The sequence below is a fragment of the Podarcis bocagei genome (genome assembly GCF_964188305.1).
Source record: "Podarcis bocagei genome assembly, chromosome: 7".
NCBI lineage: Eukaryota > Metazoa > Chordata > Lepidosauria > Squamata > Lacertidae > Podarcis > Podarcis bocagei.
Window position 1 is genome coordinate 38,079,209 of NC_138132.1, and position 16,079 is coordinate 38,095,287.

The 16,079-nt window shown below is 48.9% G+C and overlaps 1 protein-coding gene across 1 annotated transcript in view; it reads left to right on the plus strand.

The window, feature by feature from the left end:
- FA2H (fatty acid 2-hydroxylase) overlaps window positions 1-16,079 on the plus strand; it is a 74,355-nt gene that overhangs the window by 40,607 nt on the left and 17,669 nt on the right. Inside the window, exon 2 of the mRNA XM_081203396.1 lies at window positions 1,027-1,119. Coding sequence (XP_081059522.1) covers window positions 1,027-1,119 — 93 coding nt within the window. The remainder of the gene's footprint in view (window positions 1-1,026; window positions 1,120-16,079) is intronic.

Sequence of the window (16,079 nt, forward strand, 5' to 3'; positions counted from 1 at the left end):
TCCTCCCGATCAGAGGAATCCAGCCATTGCTGGAGGCGCCTCCCCAGAAGTCTATCTAATTCTTTTTTAAAGCCATCCAAGTTGATGGCCATCACTGCCTCCTGTGGAGCCAGTTCCACAGTCTAACCCTACACTATAGTTTATAGTTTAACTATGTGTTTAGCAAAACTACAGTTTAAACTGTAGTTTAACTATGACACATGAGATGTGTGTTTTCGGAACCCGCCAAATTCCTAGAACTGTAATTTGTTTTAACCGCTTTTAATTAGGGTAGGGCATTTAATCGTTATCTTCATCTATCTGGTTTTCCATTTTCAAAACAGTACATGAACCCAAACTGTGCTCTCCTCCCAAGTTCACACGCCTCTGAAATTTGCAATGCAGCTCTTTGAGTAATGTGTAGAAAAATGTGCATATTAAAGGAAAATTTTTAAGAAAAATATATATTAACTAAATAGCATTCAAAAATGGAATGGCAGAGCACACATACGCCTGCTCCTTCTTGCTGTGCCCCCTTTTTTGGCCACTTCTGGTTCACTGTATAAAATGTGTAAAAAAGATCAGGAGTGATACCGACTGCTAGTGAGTGGGCAGAGTGAAAATGTGGTAGTTTGCCTAAATGACCAGCTTAAGGGATTATGTCAGATTTAACGAGAAATTGGCAGGCATCATTGACTCTAGCAAAGATGAAGGGTTAATTAAAACCTATTGAGTTTTTGCACTGTTTCGTAGTCAGGTTTGTTGAGGACAACTCAGTCTATTATGTGGTGTTATGGCTAAGAGTGTCAGACTAGGAACTGAGAGACCAGGATTAAAATACCCACTCGGGCCATGGCTCTTACTGGGTGACCTTAGAAGCCAGTCACTGCTTCCCAGTCTAATCTACCTCACAGGGCTGTTGCCGGGATTAAACAAGGTCCTTCTGATAGCCAGCCAGGGTGGGAACCGGCAACTAAAGTGAAGGAGTTTGGCCTTGGGCAGTTGCACATTTGCATTAAAACGTCTCTGCTTCTTTTGATCTCCTAGGATCACTCCAAGGAACAGAACTCCTCCAGTTTTCCAGCAGTAACGAAGGACAGCAAGATGGACCCCAGGTGTAAAGCAGTGGATGAAGACCAGGTAAGAGGCAGAGCAGAAGGTGTGCTTCAAATGGTTGGGGGCGAAGAGCCAATTGCAGAAGGATTTGGAGACACCCCAAAAAGCATCTCAAGAAGGGCATGTTCAATCAGTCGCATGTCGCAGGAGTCGGTGGTAGCTGCTCAGACTTCCTTTTCAGGTGCCTTTGCAAGGGCATTGTAAATTTCATTCAGGATGATTTGTGCTCTTGACGCTATCTGTGGCGTCTTAGGCATTCCAGCATAGGGTTAGCAGACCTCCAGGCTTGACCTGAAGTCAAGGTGAAGTGGCAGGTACGGGGCTTGAATCTCCAGGGGAGATGTATGTATATATAAAATATTAAGAAGACTGTACATGCAGCTTGCAGGCATCAGCCTGGTATCAGCTGGCTGCAAATTATTGCATAGAGACACTCTGGGCAGTGTGCAGAAGGCCTGCCTGGAGGCACAGTCTTTTCCCATGAGTCAAAACCACAATGGTTTTCTCTTGTCTTCCACACATTTAATTATGACTTGGGCATTTTTGCCTTTCGTGGTGAGCTGCTTCAAGATGGCTTCCAAATGTGGACCGTTTAACCCGATGGTTGCTGTTCTGTTCTGAACCTAGAAGCAGAAGAGCAACTCTGCACTCAGACTTACATCACCCTGTGGCAGAGGGGGCAGTCTGCACATGTTGGAGGGGGGCAGTGATTATGTGGGTGAGGAAAGGGTTAAATATTCCCATCCATCCTCACTGGAGTCGCAGTCACGATTCCACCCCACACACTGCAATTTAGGAGGAGAAAGAGGTGTTATCAACCTGGCACCCACAAGTGCCATGGGGCCTGTAAAAGCCTTCCTTGAAACCCCCAGGCAAGAGGCTTCCATTTAAAAACAGGGTTAGTCTCTATCCCTCCTAGAAAGAAAGTTAGGAATCAAAATGTGCAGGTACCCATCTAAACAATTTCTGTGAAAGGATCAAGCCTGGTTGCTTCCACATGTGTGGGGGTTTTTTGCCAGTGAGTGAAGTAAGAGCTGTGATTAATGAGTGAGTTTTTTGGACACCATGCAATAAGAACCCACAGTGTCTGAAAGAGCTGCTGTTTTCCCCTGCCCTTTCATTCACTTTTCCTGTTCCTGTCTTATTTTCAACAGAAATTCAACAAGTTAAGCCTTTTCTCCATTATGAGAAAAGCTTCATTATGGTTGTATGCTAATTTTGTGTTATGCCATGCTCCCCATTGCAGCCATTTTCTGATTGGCACTCTCTCAAAAATCAAAATGTGTCACTGGCTCAAAAAACGTTGACAATCCCTCATGTAAAATGTTTTGAAGAACAGGAGTGAAGGGACACTCTTTTTCCATCCTGGTTATATTCTAGGGATGAGGAAAAATCCAATTCAATTTTCATGTAAAGATGAATCTATTTAATCCACACTTGCTGAAACAAGTTGTGAACCGAAACACAGCCATCCATTGATATTTGCACTCCCCCATAATTTTGCAATGCAGTCCTTGAGCCAAATAACGTGTACAGGCAACTCTCAACTGACTCAAGAGTTATGTTCTGGGGATCATGTGTTAAAGTCAAATTTGTGTATTAGTCAAAGCAAATTGTGTTCAATGGTGGATGGGATTCCCAAAGTCATTTTCCCTGCAACCCCGCCCCTTTTACATTCCCTTTAATTTCCCCCCTTTATTCTCTCCCCCCAAATGCGTAAAGCCAAATATGCACAATTTAAATGCACGTAAGTTGTGCGTTACCTGTACAAATATCCATACATTCTTTGATTCTTTGATTAGGGTAAAATGCTCATAAAATGCACACAAAATAAGATACAAAAATGCGTTTCATTAGGGGAAATTCCACACAAAAGGTGTATATTAGGAGAAATTCACATTAAAACACTGAAGTGCATGAGGACACGCTTTCTCTCTCTCTCTCTCAGCAATGTGGAAATGTCAAGAACTTAACTTGCCACATGCCCGCTATGGGAGAGAGAGAGAGAGAGAGAGAGAGAGAGAGAGAGAGAGAGAGAGAGAGAGAGAAGGGATTGTGGAGACTGCCACAGCTGGTGCCATCACCTCATAAGGAAGAAGATGCCTATTTCCATTTCTCTGTTTATCATTTTCTCCATAAAAATGGAAATAGCAACAAAGCATTATAGAATTTTAGAGTTGGAAGGAACCCAGAGGGTCATCCAGCCCCTTGCAATGCTAAGATCTTACTTTCCTACTGGATGGAGTTTTGTTCTGCTGCCAAGCACCCACTCTTTTTAATAGTTGGGGAGAAGGTAAGAGGGCAGGTGTTGTGGTGAATGCTGCCACCGAATTGCAGTTGTTTTTGTGGGCTGAGGTCAGTACTATAATGCAGTGCGTTGTTTTGTTTTGTTTTCTTTGAAAAAGAAGCAGCTTTAAACAGGCAAGAGTAGGATTTAATAAATTCTAGGCTGTTGGGTTTTTTGTTGTTTTGTTTTACATTCATTATTGTGTGAAACACTCCTCAATCCATTGCTTACTTACTTCCTCCCTTGCTAATATTCTTCTGTACTCCAAGTCCCTTTCATGGTTTTGTGACAGAGCACCTGCCTTGCATGCAGAAGGTCCCACATTCAGTCCTCGACGCCCTCCCTGCCTGAAACCCCAGAGAGCCACTATTGCATTTGTATCTCCCCCTTCCTCCAAGGATCTCAAAATGGTGTGCATAGTCCCCCCCCATTTTATCTTCACAACAACCTTGTGAGGTAGCTTAGGCTGAGACGCAACGATTGGCCCGAGAGCTTCATGGCTGACTAGGGATTTGAATCCGGGTCTCCCAAGTCCTAGTCTGACACTCTAATTCACGCCGCTATAAAAATGTATGGTGCAACTTAATTTGGAATACGGTGTACAGTTTTGGTTGCCTCACTTCAAAAAGGCTCCAGTTACAGATAGGTAGCCGTGTTGGTCTGCCATAGTCAAAATAAAAAACCTTCCAGTAGCACCTTAAAGACCAACTAAGTTAGTTCTTGGTATGAGCTTTCGTGTGCATGCACACTTCTTCAGATACACTGAAACAGAAGTTGCCAGATCCTTCTATATAGTGAGAAGGTGGGGAGGGGTATTACTCAGAAGGGTGGTGGGAATGGGAAATTGGCAGATAGCTGAGATGAGCCTGTTGACGACGGGTCATGGAGCTGCCCGTCAATTCGGAGTACCTGGACACCAGGTAGATTGAGTAGACACAGATGTCTGTCACCTGGTCACAGTCCTCTTCACTATGGTGGCATGTGCTCTATTTCAGTGGATACTACAGACCTTATTCCTAAATGTTCATCTACGTGTATGCCCATTTTATGCAAACCTGTGTCCTCTTTCGCCCCTCTCATTTGGCAATGGGTAAGTGGCCATCCTAACTTGGAAAGAGGGAGAAAAGGGGAATGTGATGATTTGACAGCATCTGGATTTGTGAGAACAAGCCAGTGAGTGGGTGGTATGAGGCCTGGGAAGACTGTCTCCCTGTGAAAGCAACTCAGGTGAGTGACATAAATGCAGCCCCTAATCATCGTGGGAGAAAACCATCGGTCTCAGCATATGATATAGAATATAATAGGCCTGCTTGATTTTCTATTCCCCCGGGTGGCATTAGATTAAATTGTCACTCGTTTGGCAACCATCCAGAAGAAACTGAGGTGCTTATTAGTACCTCTAACTTGAATTTGTTTAACACATATCAAGCCAACCTATCGTCTTCTTTAGAGAACGTAACCATTTTAGGGTTGCCATATGTCTGGGGGAAATCCAGACATGTCCTCTTTTGAGGGCCAACATGCCCATCTGGGCATATTTTTACATTTTAAAGGAAATGTCCGGGGGGTGGGGTGGGGGTGGGGCTCAGGCTGTCCTCTTTTTTGCTCTTCAAGATCTGGCAACCCTACCATTGCTGACAAGTAAGAGGGAATCCTTTGAACACAACTTGCCTTTTGCAAGGTTTTGATGTGGTTCTGTACAATATTCTCGGGCAGTGCCAGATTTACATATAAGCTAAACAAGCTATAGCTTAGGGCCCCACTCTCTTGGGCCCCCCAAAAAAATTTAAAGGAAAAAAAGGGGACAGTGAAGGGAGGGAGGGGTGTGTGTGAAATCACACTCAATTCCTCTTCACAGGGAACTCTAGGAACTCTAGGAATAGATAAGAGATCAGTAAATTCAAGTGTGTACTGAACACAGCTTTCCAAATTTGAGCATATTAAAAGGCTTTGCCCAACTCCTAGCAGAAATGAAGACTAGCTCCAGGTAATCCCTGTGAAGGAGGACACCCTGTAATAAGCAGCAGCCACTGTTGAAAGAGATGCAAAGCAACCTTGACAGATTAGAGAACTGGGCCAAAACAAACAAGATGAATTTTAACTGGCTTCTTTAGGCACCTTCCATGTTTCCGTCTCATTGGTATTGCCTGACGTTGTGCTTTTACTATCTCCCTCTTAACAAACTCCCAGCCATCATGAACTCCCTTTCCTTTTAGTATTACTGTCCATGGGATCTCACCCAGCACTTCCGTAAGTTTTATGAAGTCGGCTTTCTTAAAGTCAAGAAATTGAGTCCTAGTATGCTTGGCTGCTCCTTTCCGCTGTATAGTAAACTTCAGAAGAGCATGATCACTCGTGCCTAATGATCCTTCCACTTATGTTAATGTTCTTTGACGTCAACTATATTCCTAAATATTTTACCTTTTTGTGGGTTTCTGTGTCTATAGATTCTGATAACTCCTTTTCTCTTTCATTAAGGTTTTTAACTAACAGTTTAGTTTTGCTTTTGTTGTTTGAATCCTGCCACCTGTCCAAACTGTTGAATTTTTTCTAGTACTCTAGGGAGAGAGTTCTTTGGGTCTTCTACTATAATAACCAAGTCATCAGCGAAAGCTTTCAATTTATGCTCATTTTTCTTTATTCTTATTCCTGCCACCTCTTTGTCAAATCTAATGTTTCTTGCTAATACCTCCAGGACCAGAATGAACAAAAGTGGTGATAACGGACATCCTTGTCTAGTTCCTTTTTGTATTTTACATTGGTTTGTTATCACCTGATCAATGATTAATTTTGCATTCTGTTCTGAGTATATAGCTTGGATTCCCTTATTGAATTTTTCTCCAAATTACATTTCTTCAAGAACTCTTTTCATAAAGTCCCAAGAAACATAATTGTTCGTCGACGTCGATCTCCTCTGCTTCCAGTTCAGTGTATGTGTGCTCGAACCCGGGCTCCTCCCCCAACCCTTCCCTGTCCGCCTCTCCCCCTGTTACTTTGGGAGATGCTGTTTGCCAAGGCCACCTTCGCCACCTCCTGTCCCACTTCACTTCTGGTTGATCGTCCCACCAGTAAGAGCGGTCCGTGTCCACCCCCGAACACGATCCCCTTGGAGGGCTTGATTCTGGCGTCGTCTCCTCTGCGGATGAGAACCCCTGGAACGTGCTGGCGGAAAGTGTGGGCGTAAAAAGCCAGTCGTCGAAATAATCCGCTGGCATGGGTCTGTGTGGGAAGAGTGCATGGAACTCGTCTTTGAGAAGAGGTTCCTGCAGAGCATAATCTGGCACCCAACTGTTGGCGCTGGCCGGGGTACCCTCCCTGGCGAGGAGGTATTCTATTCCCTCCTCCCCCCATCTCGAGTCCAAAATCTCCGTGACCTCGTTGAGTGTCGTGGCCCTCGGTGACTTCCACCCCCCCCGGTGACTTTCTGGGTGGGTCTGGTGCTGTCCCTGGCTCCTGAAACCTGTGCGGGGCCTTATAGGGTGTGAGCACTGACCTATGAAAGACCGGGTGCATTCTGGAACCTTCTGGGAGGGTCAACCGAAAGGCTACTGGATTGATCTGGGCTTCGACGTGGTACGGCCCTAGCTGCTTGTGTCCTAGCTTCTTCTTAGCTAACGACTTGGCCGGCACCGCCTGGGCCGCTAACCATACCCAGTCCCCCACCTGGATGTCTTCCCCTGCTCTCCTGTGCCTGTCTGCCTGCACTTTGTAGGCGTGTTTAGCTAGCTCCAAGTGCCATCGGAGTTCCTCGTGGACCTCCTGCAACTCTGCTGCTAAGTGTTCAGCTCCCTGCGGCTCCCCCTGTGCCGTTGCCTCCAACCCCGGGAAGATTCTGGGATGCCGCCCATTGTTGGCGAAGAACGGTGTCACCCCCGTTGACGCGTGCTTCGTGTTGTTGTAGGCAAACTCGGCCAGCGGTAGGTAGTCTACCCAAGTCGCAGGCTTTTGATTGGCATAACATCGCAGGTACTGCTGCATGATGGCGTTGACCCTCTCCGCTTGTCCGTTGGTTTGCGGATGTCTCGCCGACGCTAAGTTGATCTTGACGTTCAGGATACCCAGCAGCTTCTGCCAGAAACTGGAAATGAATTGGCGACCCCGGTCGGACAGGATGGACCGTGGCAAGCCGTGAACTCGGAACACGTGGTCTATGAACAGCTTGGCGGTCTGTTCCGCTGTGGCCACCTTCGCGCAAGGAATGAAATGCGCCATCTTGGTGAACAAGTCCACAACCACAAGCACCGCTGTCTTGCCTCTCGAACTGGGTATATCAGTAACAAAGTCCAGCGCCACCTTCTCCCACGGCTCTAGCGGCGTCTGCAGCGGTTCCAGCAGTCCCGCTGGCCTCTTGTGCACCGGTTTGGATCTCTGGCAAGTGTCACACCTGGCGATGTAATCCGCGACTTCTCCTCGCATCTGGGGCCACCAAAAGTCTCTGGCTACTAAGTCCGCCGTCTTTTCCTTGCCAAAGTGACCCGCGCTGGGCGCGGCGTGCAACTGCTGCAGGACCTTGGCGCGGAGGTCGTCTCCCGGCACGTATAGAGCACCTTTGCGGGTTAGCAGTCCGTCGCGTATCTGGAACTCGTCGTCCTTCGCTGTGCCCCTTCGCACCTCCTCCATCTTGGATTGTGCGAATGGATCCGTCTGCAGTGCGCGACGCACCGCGTCCAGGTCCACAGTGGCTGAAGCGCATGCCCATGCCTGCGGTGCAAAAATGTGTCTGGCCGCCACCGGAGCTGCTTCCTCGAGATATTGTGGTTTCCTGGAGAGCGCATCCGCTATGACGTTGTTGTCTCCCGGGATGTACTCTATCTTGAAGTCGAAATCCGCAAAGAACTCCGCCCAGCGTATGTGCCTCTGGCTCTGGAGCTTCGCCGTGCGCCAATACTCCAAGTTCTTGTGGTCTGTGCGGACTTGCACGGTGTGTTTGGCTCCGATGAGGAAGTGCCTCCACGCCTTGAATGCCGCATGAATGGCCAGCAACTCCCTGTCCCAGATGGTGTAGTTCTGTTCCGACTTGCTGAGCTTCCTGGAGTAGGAAGCGCACGGCCTCCAGTTGCCTTGCGGATCTTCCTGCAACAGGACCGCCCCCACGGCTCGGTCGGAGGCATCAGTCTCAACTCGCAATGGTCTGCTGGGATTCACGTGCAGAAGCTGTTCTTCGGACGCGAAGAGGCTCTTGAGTCTCCGAAAGGACTGTTCTGCTTGGTCCGTCCAGGTGAATTTCTTCTTCTTGGAACTGAGGGTGTCTGTGATAGCCGCTGTCTCCTTCGCGAAACCCCTGATGAACTTGCGGTAAAAGTTGGCGAAACCGATGAACCTCTGGACCTTCTTCCGATTGCGCGGGCTTTTCCAGTCCAACACCACGCGGACCTTGGTGCTGTCCATGGCGAGTCCCTTGTCGGACAGCCTGTAGCCCAGAAAATCCACCTCCGTCACGTCGAACTGGCACTTCTCCAGCTTGGCGTAAAGTCTGTGCTCCCGCAGTCGCTGCAGGACCTCCTTGACGTCTCTGTCGTGAGCTTCCTGCGATTCCGAGAAGATCAGGATGTCGTCGAGGAAGCATACGCACTTCTTGTAAAGGAGTCCCGCTAACACGTGGTGCATGAATGCTTGGAAACAGTGGGAGCCATTTTGGAGACCAAACGGCATAACTCTGTATTCATAGGTGCCCAACGGCGTAAACATGGCCGTCTTCCACTCATCACCCTCCCTCATGCGTATGAGATTGTATGCGCCGCGTAAATCCAACTTGGTGAAGATCCTCCCCTTCCTCACCGTCGCGAGCAGGTCGTCAATCTTGGGCATGGGAAAGGCCTTGGGCTTTGTCATCGAGTTTATGAACCTATAGTCCACAATGAGCCTTTTTTGGGGCGTGTCCTTCTTCTTCACGAAAAACACAGGACTGCCCCCCACTGCCTTGGATTCTCGGATGAATCCCCGCTTCAAATTGTGCTCTATGAACTCCCTGAGTTCCTGCATCTCATCCTCAGACATGGAATACAGCTTCGCAGTCGGCAGCGTCGCCCCTGGTAAGAGGTCAATTGCACAGTCGTAGGGCCGGTGGGGTGGCAACTGGTCAGCTTCCTTTTCGCAGAAGACCTCCAAAAACCCCTTGTACTTTTGGGGCATTGCCTGCACCATGCCTAGGTGCAGCTGCTGCCCCTCCTCCTGGCCGGTCTGGATGCAATGTTGCACGCAGTAGGAGGAGCCAAAGGTGAGCTGTCGCTGGTACCACGCTAAGGATGGGCTGTGTCTATCCAGCCAACTCATGCCTAACACTATAGGCGTGTCTGACAGGCGGGTGACATTGAAGCTGATGACTTCGTGATGATTCCCAATCTGCAGCACCATGGGTGGCGTCTGTTGTACCACCTGCCCGCCCAGCAACTTCCTGCCATCAACCGTGACGACGTTCAGGGGCAGCGTGGCTGGTAGAAGCGCTATGCGATGCTGCTTGATGAACTGCACCCCCACGAAGTCTGCGTTGCTTCCAGAGTCAATCGTAATGGGGACTTCCAGGGTGAGTCCATTAGGTAGCTGGAGAGTTGCAGTGAGCTGCACCACTGGCTTGGGTGGTAAGGGATCTGTAGGCTGCAAAAGCGCTGGGGACTGCTTTACTGACGCGCCTGGCTGAGCCCCAGCATCTCTGCTTCCAGCCAGGCATTGTCGTTTCCCTGAAACTGCTCTCCGTGGAGCGCTGTTTCTGTTACTGTTGCTAAGGCTGCAGTGTGCTTCTGGAGCCTCTGGGGACACTCTTTGGCCAAGTGTTGCACACTGTCACAGATGTAACACTTCCTGCTCCCTCTAGGAGGCTTCGTCTTGACTGTTCCGGGCGCTGACTGAGCCCTAGCACCACCAAGCTCCATTGGTTCCTCCCCCTCCCTCAGCAGAGGCGAGGGATGCGCACGTCCCAGGTCCCTGGGAAGAAAAGGAGGCGCTCTAGCTGGTGCACGCACCTGGCGACCCTCATCATTGCGCCAAAGGCGTTCTTCGTGGCGCACTCCTATCGCGAGCGCTCTCTGCACGACGTCTGCGAGGGTTTGAGGTCTGTCCCCCCTTGCTAACTCATCCTTAACGGAGCCATTGAGTCCCTCCCAGAACAAGTCTCTTACTGCCACGGAGTCTTTCTCCCAGCCAAGCACATTCAGCAAAGCAAAAAAGCGAGAATGGTACTAGCGTACAGTAGCCTTGCCCTGCCGCAATCCATGCATCTCCCGTCGCGCCACATCCACGTCCACGGTAGACTGGAAGCAAGCGTCCATGGCCGCGATAAATACGTCAGAATCCCTGCGGGCAGGACCATCTTCGCGCCACAAATTGCGTAGCCAGGCTTTAGCTTCCCCATGCAAGTGGGATACAATGAAGCCTACTTTCTCTTCCTCATCTTTAAAGTCTTTCCGAAGCAAATGCAGCGCATATAGGACGTCAGCTCTGAAACTGGGATAATGCTGCAAATTCCCATCAAAGTGGGCTACCAAACTGCCCCCCCACCGTCCAAGTCCAATTCCCTCTGATCTGGACCCTGGGAACCCTTCTTTGCACGCACGCTCCCACCTGGCTTGCAGATCCTGGCATCGCGCTTCAGCTTCTTCTCCTTACTGTTTGGAGATGACTACCGCAGTGGAAAGCTCTGTGACTGCGTTTTGCAGGGCTGTTAGTTGCTCCTCAGTAGTCATGTCTGCCAAACTTCGTGAGCTTGCAAAATTTTTTTTGCGGTTTTGGAGAGGGGACTTTCTGTCAAGGCTGCCTCAGGTCCCAGCTCACAAAGGACCAACGCCAGTGTCTCTTTATATACAGAAACGTTTATTGAAGTTCATTGTCCGTTTCACAGCAGAGGCGCGCAGCCTCACGTCCGTAACGCCCCTCTGAGTCAGTCCCTCCCCTGCACCAGTTCAAGAAGCTTGCGCTGCTCCACCTCTTCCTTTCTCTCCTTTTCCGCAGGGTCTTCCTGCCCGCTGGGGTTTCGCCCCTCCTGGATTCCCCTGACGCTGAATCCCCAGACTGCTCTCCCTCCCTCCTGCGGGCTTTGGGACCTGGCTCCTCCTCCGGGCTCCCTGTTCTTCCGCGCGCCTGCACATTCGAACTTGGCGCGCGCGCCCAACTTCTAACCTTCCTCTTGACAGTTACGCTACTCCCCTCAGTGCTCCCCTCCCCTTCCGGGAGGATGGCTTGCTCTGATCTCCCCTCCCTTTCTGCTGCCGGAGTTGCTTCCCCTGTTACACTGGAACCTCCTCCCCCTTCGCTGCGCTCTGGGGGGGAAGCTGGTCCTGACTCCCAGCTGCCACTTTGGGATCCCCTGCTGGCCCCTTGCCCTCTCTGCGTCCCCCCTGGGACTCCCCTTGTCCTGCCCACAGGCGCCCCCTCTTGGGAATCCTCAGATTCGCTGGAGAGGCTCATGGAATCCTCTGACCCACTGCCATCCTCTTCCTCGGCGTCCTGGGATTCTTCCCCATCGCTCTCCATCTCCTGCCTCCCCTGTGCCTCTGTCCCTGAACCCCTGACAATAATCAAATGCTTTTTCTGCATCTATAAACACCAATGCCACTTGTTTTTCATTTTGGACTTCCAGGTATTCAATTATATTTAAAACATTCCTAATATTATCTTTCATTTGTCTATCTGGAAGAAATCCTGCTTGATCTTGATGTATATATTCTTCCAAAACTATTTTTATTCTATTGGCTAAGATATATGCAAACAGTTTGTAATCATTATTTAATAATGAAATGGGCCTATAATTTTTAACTAAAGTCATATCTGAATCTTGTTTTGGAATTAATGTTATAAACGCCTCTTTCCATGTTTCTGGTAATTTCCCTGTTTTTAAAATCTCATTCATCATATCCTTTAAGGGATGCCTTCATTATACACCTTTAGGCGCCAGGCGAAAATGTTCCTTTAGCTGATTGACATCTGATGCCCTTTTAAATGTGTTGTGGGAAAGGGGATTATTGTGTTGATTTTGTTCATATTTTTATTATGTATTTTATACTGTAATTTTATGTTGTGAACCACCCTGAGATCTGTGAATAAAGTGTATTATGCAAATGTTAATAATAATAATAATAATCATCATCATCATCATCATCATCAATAGGTAGACCAATTCTTCCTCTGCCCTTTCCTCCTGGGGATCTTTGTCAGCCTCCTGCTGATCCTGATACCAGTTGCCACCTAACAGCTATCAGGACCCTTAACAAACTACAGCTCCCAGAATTCTTTGGGGGAAGGCGTGACTGTTTCAAGTAGCACCATAATGCTTTTAAATGCATGGGGTGAATGTGGCTTTGAAATGTCGTGACTTATCTGAGTCCCAGGAGGAGGTGGATAATTAGCAAGATGGAGTGATGCTTTTTGTAGCAACCTCTCAGCTTTTGTAAGCATCTAGTTCTTCCTCCAAAATGCCAGACTTCTCAAGATGCGACTGTCAAAATAACCAACCCAGGTTCATAGCATTATTCTCCTCCCTTTTAAAAATGTACAGGTTTTCTGCTTGATTCTTGTCTGCACCAGTTGTCATAGTATCTGTCCCTGCAGCCTGGGTGGAACCTGGCTGAAACTGATCCTTATCTCCCCAGATTGAGAAAGGCACTTTGAGGGAAACACTGTTATGAAGCAGGTGGAGGGGGTGTTAGCAAGCTCAGTGTTAGGTGATGTGGCTGCTTTCTAGGCAGAAATGTTACCACCCCGGATTCCATTGCAGCTTCAGAAGGCAGCCTTCTTCAAACTAGAATGACAGCTACGTTTAAAATGACTTATTCCAGGGTGGTACAGTAGTTGGTGTGTTGAGGTACCAACACAGCAACAAAGCTCACTGGGGGTCAAGGCTTGAGTCAGGCGTAGGTAGGGCAGCAAGAAAAAACAACAAATCACCTAAGGCCGGTGAAGATAAATCTTTACTCAAGGAAACAAACCACAGTTCAGGCCTAGTGGTCTCGGCAACTCTTCCTAGGAGGTCCTGCCCCAAGGAAGCAGTTGTGAGGACTGAAGGTCCCTGCTTTCCAATCCCTCTCTAAGTCTCCTCTTTTCCCAGGTTTTCCCCATGCAGACTCAAACTGCACCCAGCTAATCTCTGTTCCGCTCTTTCATTTCTCTGTGTGTTCCTTGATAAGAGGGGGAAGGGGAGCTGGTTGCAACAGGAGGGGGAGACCCCTGGATTCTTCAGCAACCTCTTGGCCACCCTCCTCTCCAGCCTCTGTTCCAGCCTCAGAGTCTGAACTGCACTCTGCCACAGACCCTTTCTGCTCACAGAACCCTGTTGCCCCTCTAGCTTCTAACACCTCCTTCCCCAGCCTTCTCCCCCTGGCCACTCATCACTGTCCCACCACCAATCCCCTCACTCAGAGCCTTCTTCCCCTGGGGCTTCCCTAGGGGGGTGTCCCTGGCTGGTGCCTCCCACCACTTCTCAGCATCCAGTCATTCCATGACACTGAGTGACCTTGGGCCAATCACTCACTCAGCCTAACGTACCTCACGTTATTAAATGAGAGGGAATTAAATTAAATGAGGATGGGGGAACCATGTACACCACTTTGAGCTGTGTATCTGGCTGTGTTGCACGTATGGGCGGGGGTAGGGGGGCAGTTGCCCCTCGATTATGCGGCAGATCAATTAAAAACTAACTGAGGTTCTGCATCCTGGCTACACCCATGGTTACACATCTGCAGCATCTCTCCAAGGCCTGAGGCATGGCTTGGTCCCTGCTGCAAGAGCATTATCGCAGGACTACAAGAACATTTCTCAGTAGGTCTTGTTTTAGGTCATGCTGCTTGGCATGGAAGTCTCCACCTCACCTCAGGCACCTTATTAACCAAATGAAGTGTGCTAATCCTTGCTAGATTTCCAGGTGAAATTTCGGGAGTTGTTCATTCTTCTTGGGAAGTTCCTGCTGACTAAACATTGGACGCCCTAATATCAATAGGATAGCACTCAAAACTCTTGTTCTGTCATTGCATCATGGGTAGCATAGCATTGGGCATTTTGGGTGTTCAAGTTCATAGTCCTGGCTTTACTTGTTGCTTTTTCTTTAAACCGCATCGAGTGTCTAGTACTCAATGACTGGCCTGAAAATGTGTAGGCCAGTGGTGGCCAAACTTGGTCCTCCAGCTGTTCTGGGACTACAATTCCCATCATCCCTGGCCACTGGTTCTGTTAGCTAGGGATGATGGGAGTCCAAAAAGAGCTGGAGGACAGAGTTTGGCCACCACTGGTGTAGGCAATGCCTGCAGTCCAGTCTGTGCTGCTACAGCAGAGACAGCTGGTAGGTTGAGGTTGGTCAGGGCAATATGGAGAGTTGGGGGGGGAGGAGTGTGAAACGTGGTTGGGGGACGGTAGTTGTGGGGGAGCTAAAAGTAGGCGGTGAGGGAACAACTAGGGACTAAGTGGGAGTTGAGCGAGAGGGGATGGAAAGTTCCCCCAAAGAAGGGGCAGTAGGTTAAAGTGGTGGGGAAGGGGGCTTTGGTGTCTGGGAAGGATACTGGAGGGTAGGTGTGGGGCTCTAGGTGGCCTTTCTCTCTCCCCCCCCCCCCGCATTGGGTGATCTTAGTACATTGAAATTTCTTGTTGTGTTTTTTGAAATACAATCACAACTCGGGATAAATACGCTTTGGGTTGAGCACTTTCGGGTTGCCCTCCGCAGCGACCCAGAAGTAATGGAGTGCGTTACTTCCGGGTTCCATCGCTCGCGCATGCACAGACGGTCAAAATGACATCACGCGCATGCACAGAAGCAGTGAAATGCGACCCTCGACACGCGCAGATGCGCTGTTGCATCTTACGTTCCGTTCGGGATATGAACGGGACTCTGGAACAGATCCCGTTTGCATCCTGCGGTACCACTGTATGTAACTCAGTTGTCAGCTGTCTTGGAAGGTTTGGTATGGCAAGGAGGATGTCAGAGCAACTTATAGAGTGTGGTAAGTGGGCATTAGTGGGGTTGAGGTGGTAAGGGAGCAATCTCTGTGCATTGAAAGGAGAGTTTGAAAATACAAGAGAAGCATTGCTGGGTTTCAAATATTTCTGTTCTCAAGCCTCTAGTACAGAGATTGGCAAAGAGAACTGAAGGTGAACAGATTGCTAGGCACTAAGAGGGGAAAGATAGGAGGCGTGATAAAGGATTGGGAGATGGTAAGCCAGCTATGCAGGGCAGCTGGAGTTGAAACATGAGGGCCAGCTTGGCCCCATGACAGTGCCCAGCCCCTTCATGGGGAATTTTGTGGGTGCTCAGGCACCCAGGGCCCCAGTGAGCCGGCACCTATGAGTTGAAGCAAGGGGGATTGGCTTGGAAATGAGCAGGGAGAAGCTTGCATTACAGTGTGGTGTAGTGGTTAAGAGCGGTAGTCATGTAATCTGGGGAACCGGGTTCGCGTCTCCGCTCCTCCACATGCAGCTGCTGGGTGACCTTGGGCCAGTCACACTTCTTTGAAGTCTCTCAGCCCCACTCACCTCACAGAGTGTTTGTTGTGGGGGAGGAAGGGAAAGGAGAATGTTAGCCGCTTTGAGACTCCTTAAAGGGAGTGAAAGGCGGGATATCAAATCCAAACTCTTCTTCTTCTACAGGAAGGAGCGCATTAGAAGGAATCCTACGGTGCACTTCTCTTTTTATGTGCGGGATTAATCTATTTGTATTTATAAAAATGAGTTATGTAAGGGTAATAGTTTCTTATGTGGCAATGTTATTAAATGTACTAATGAT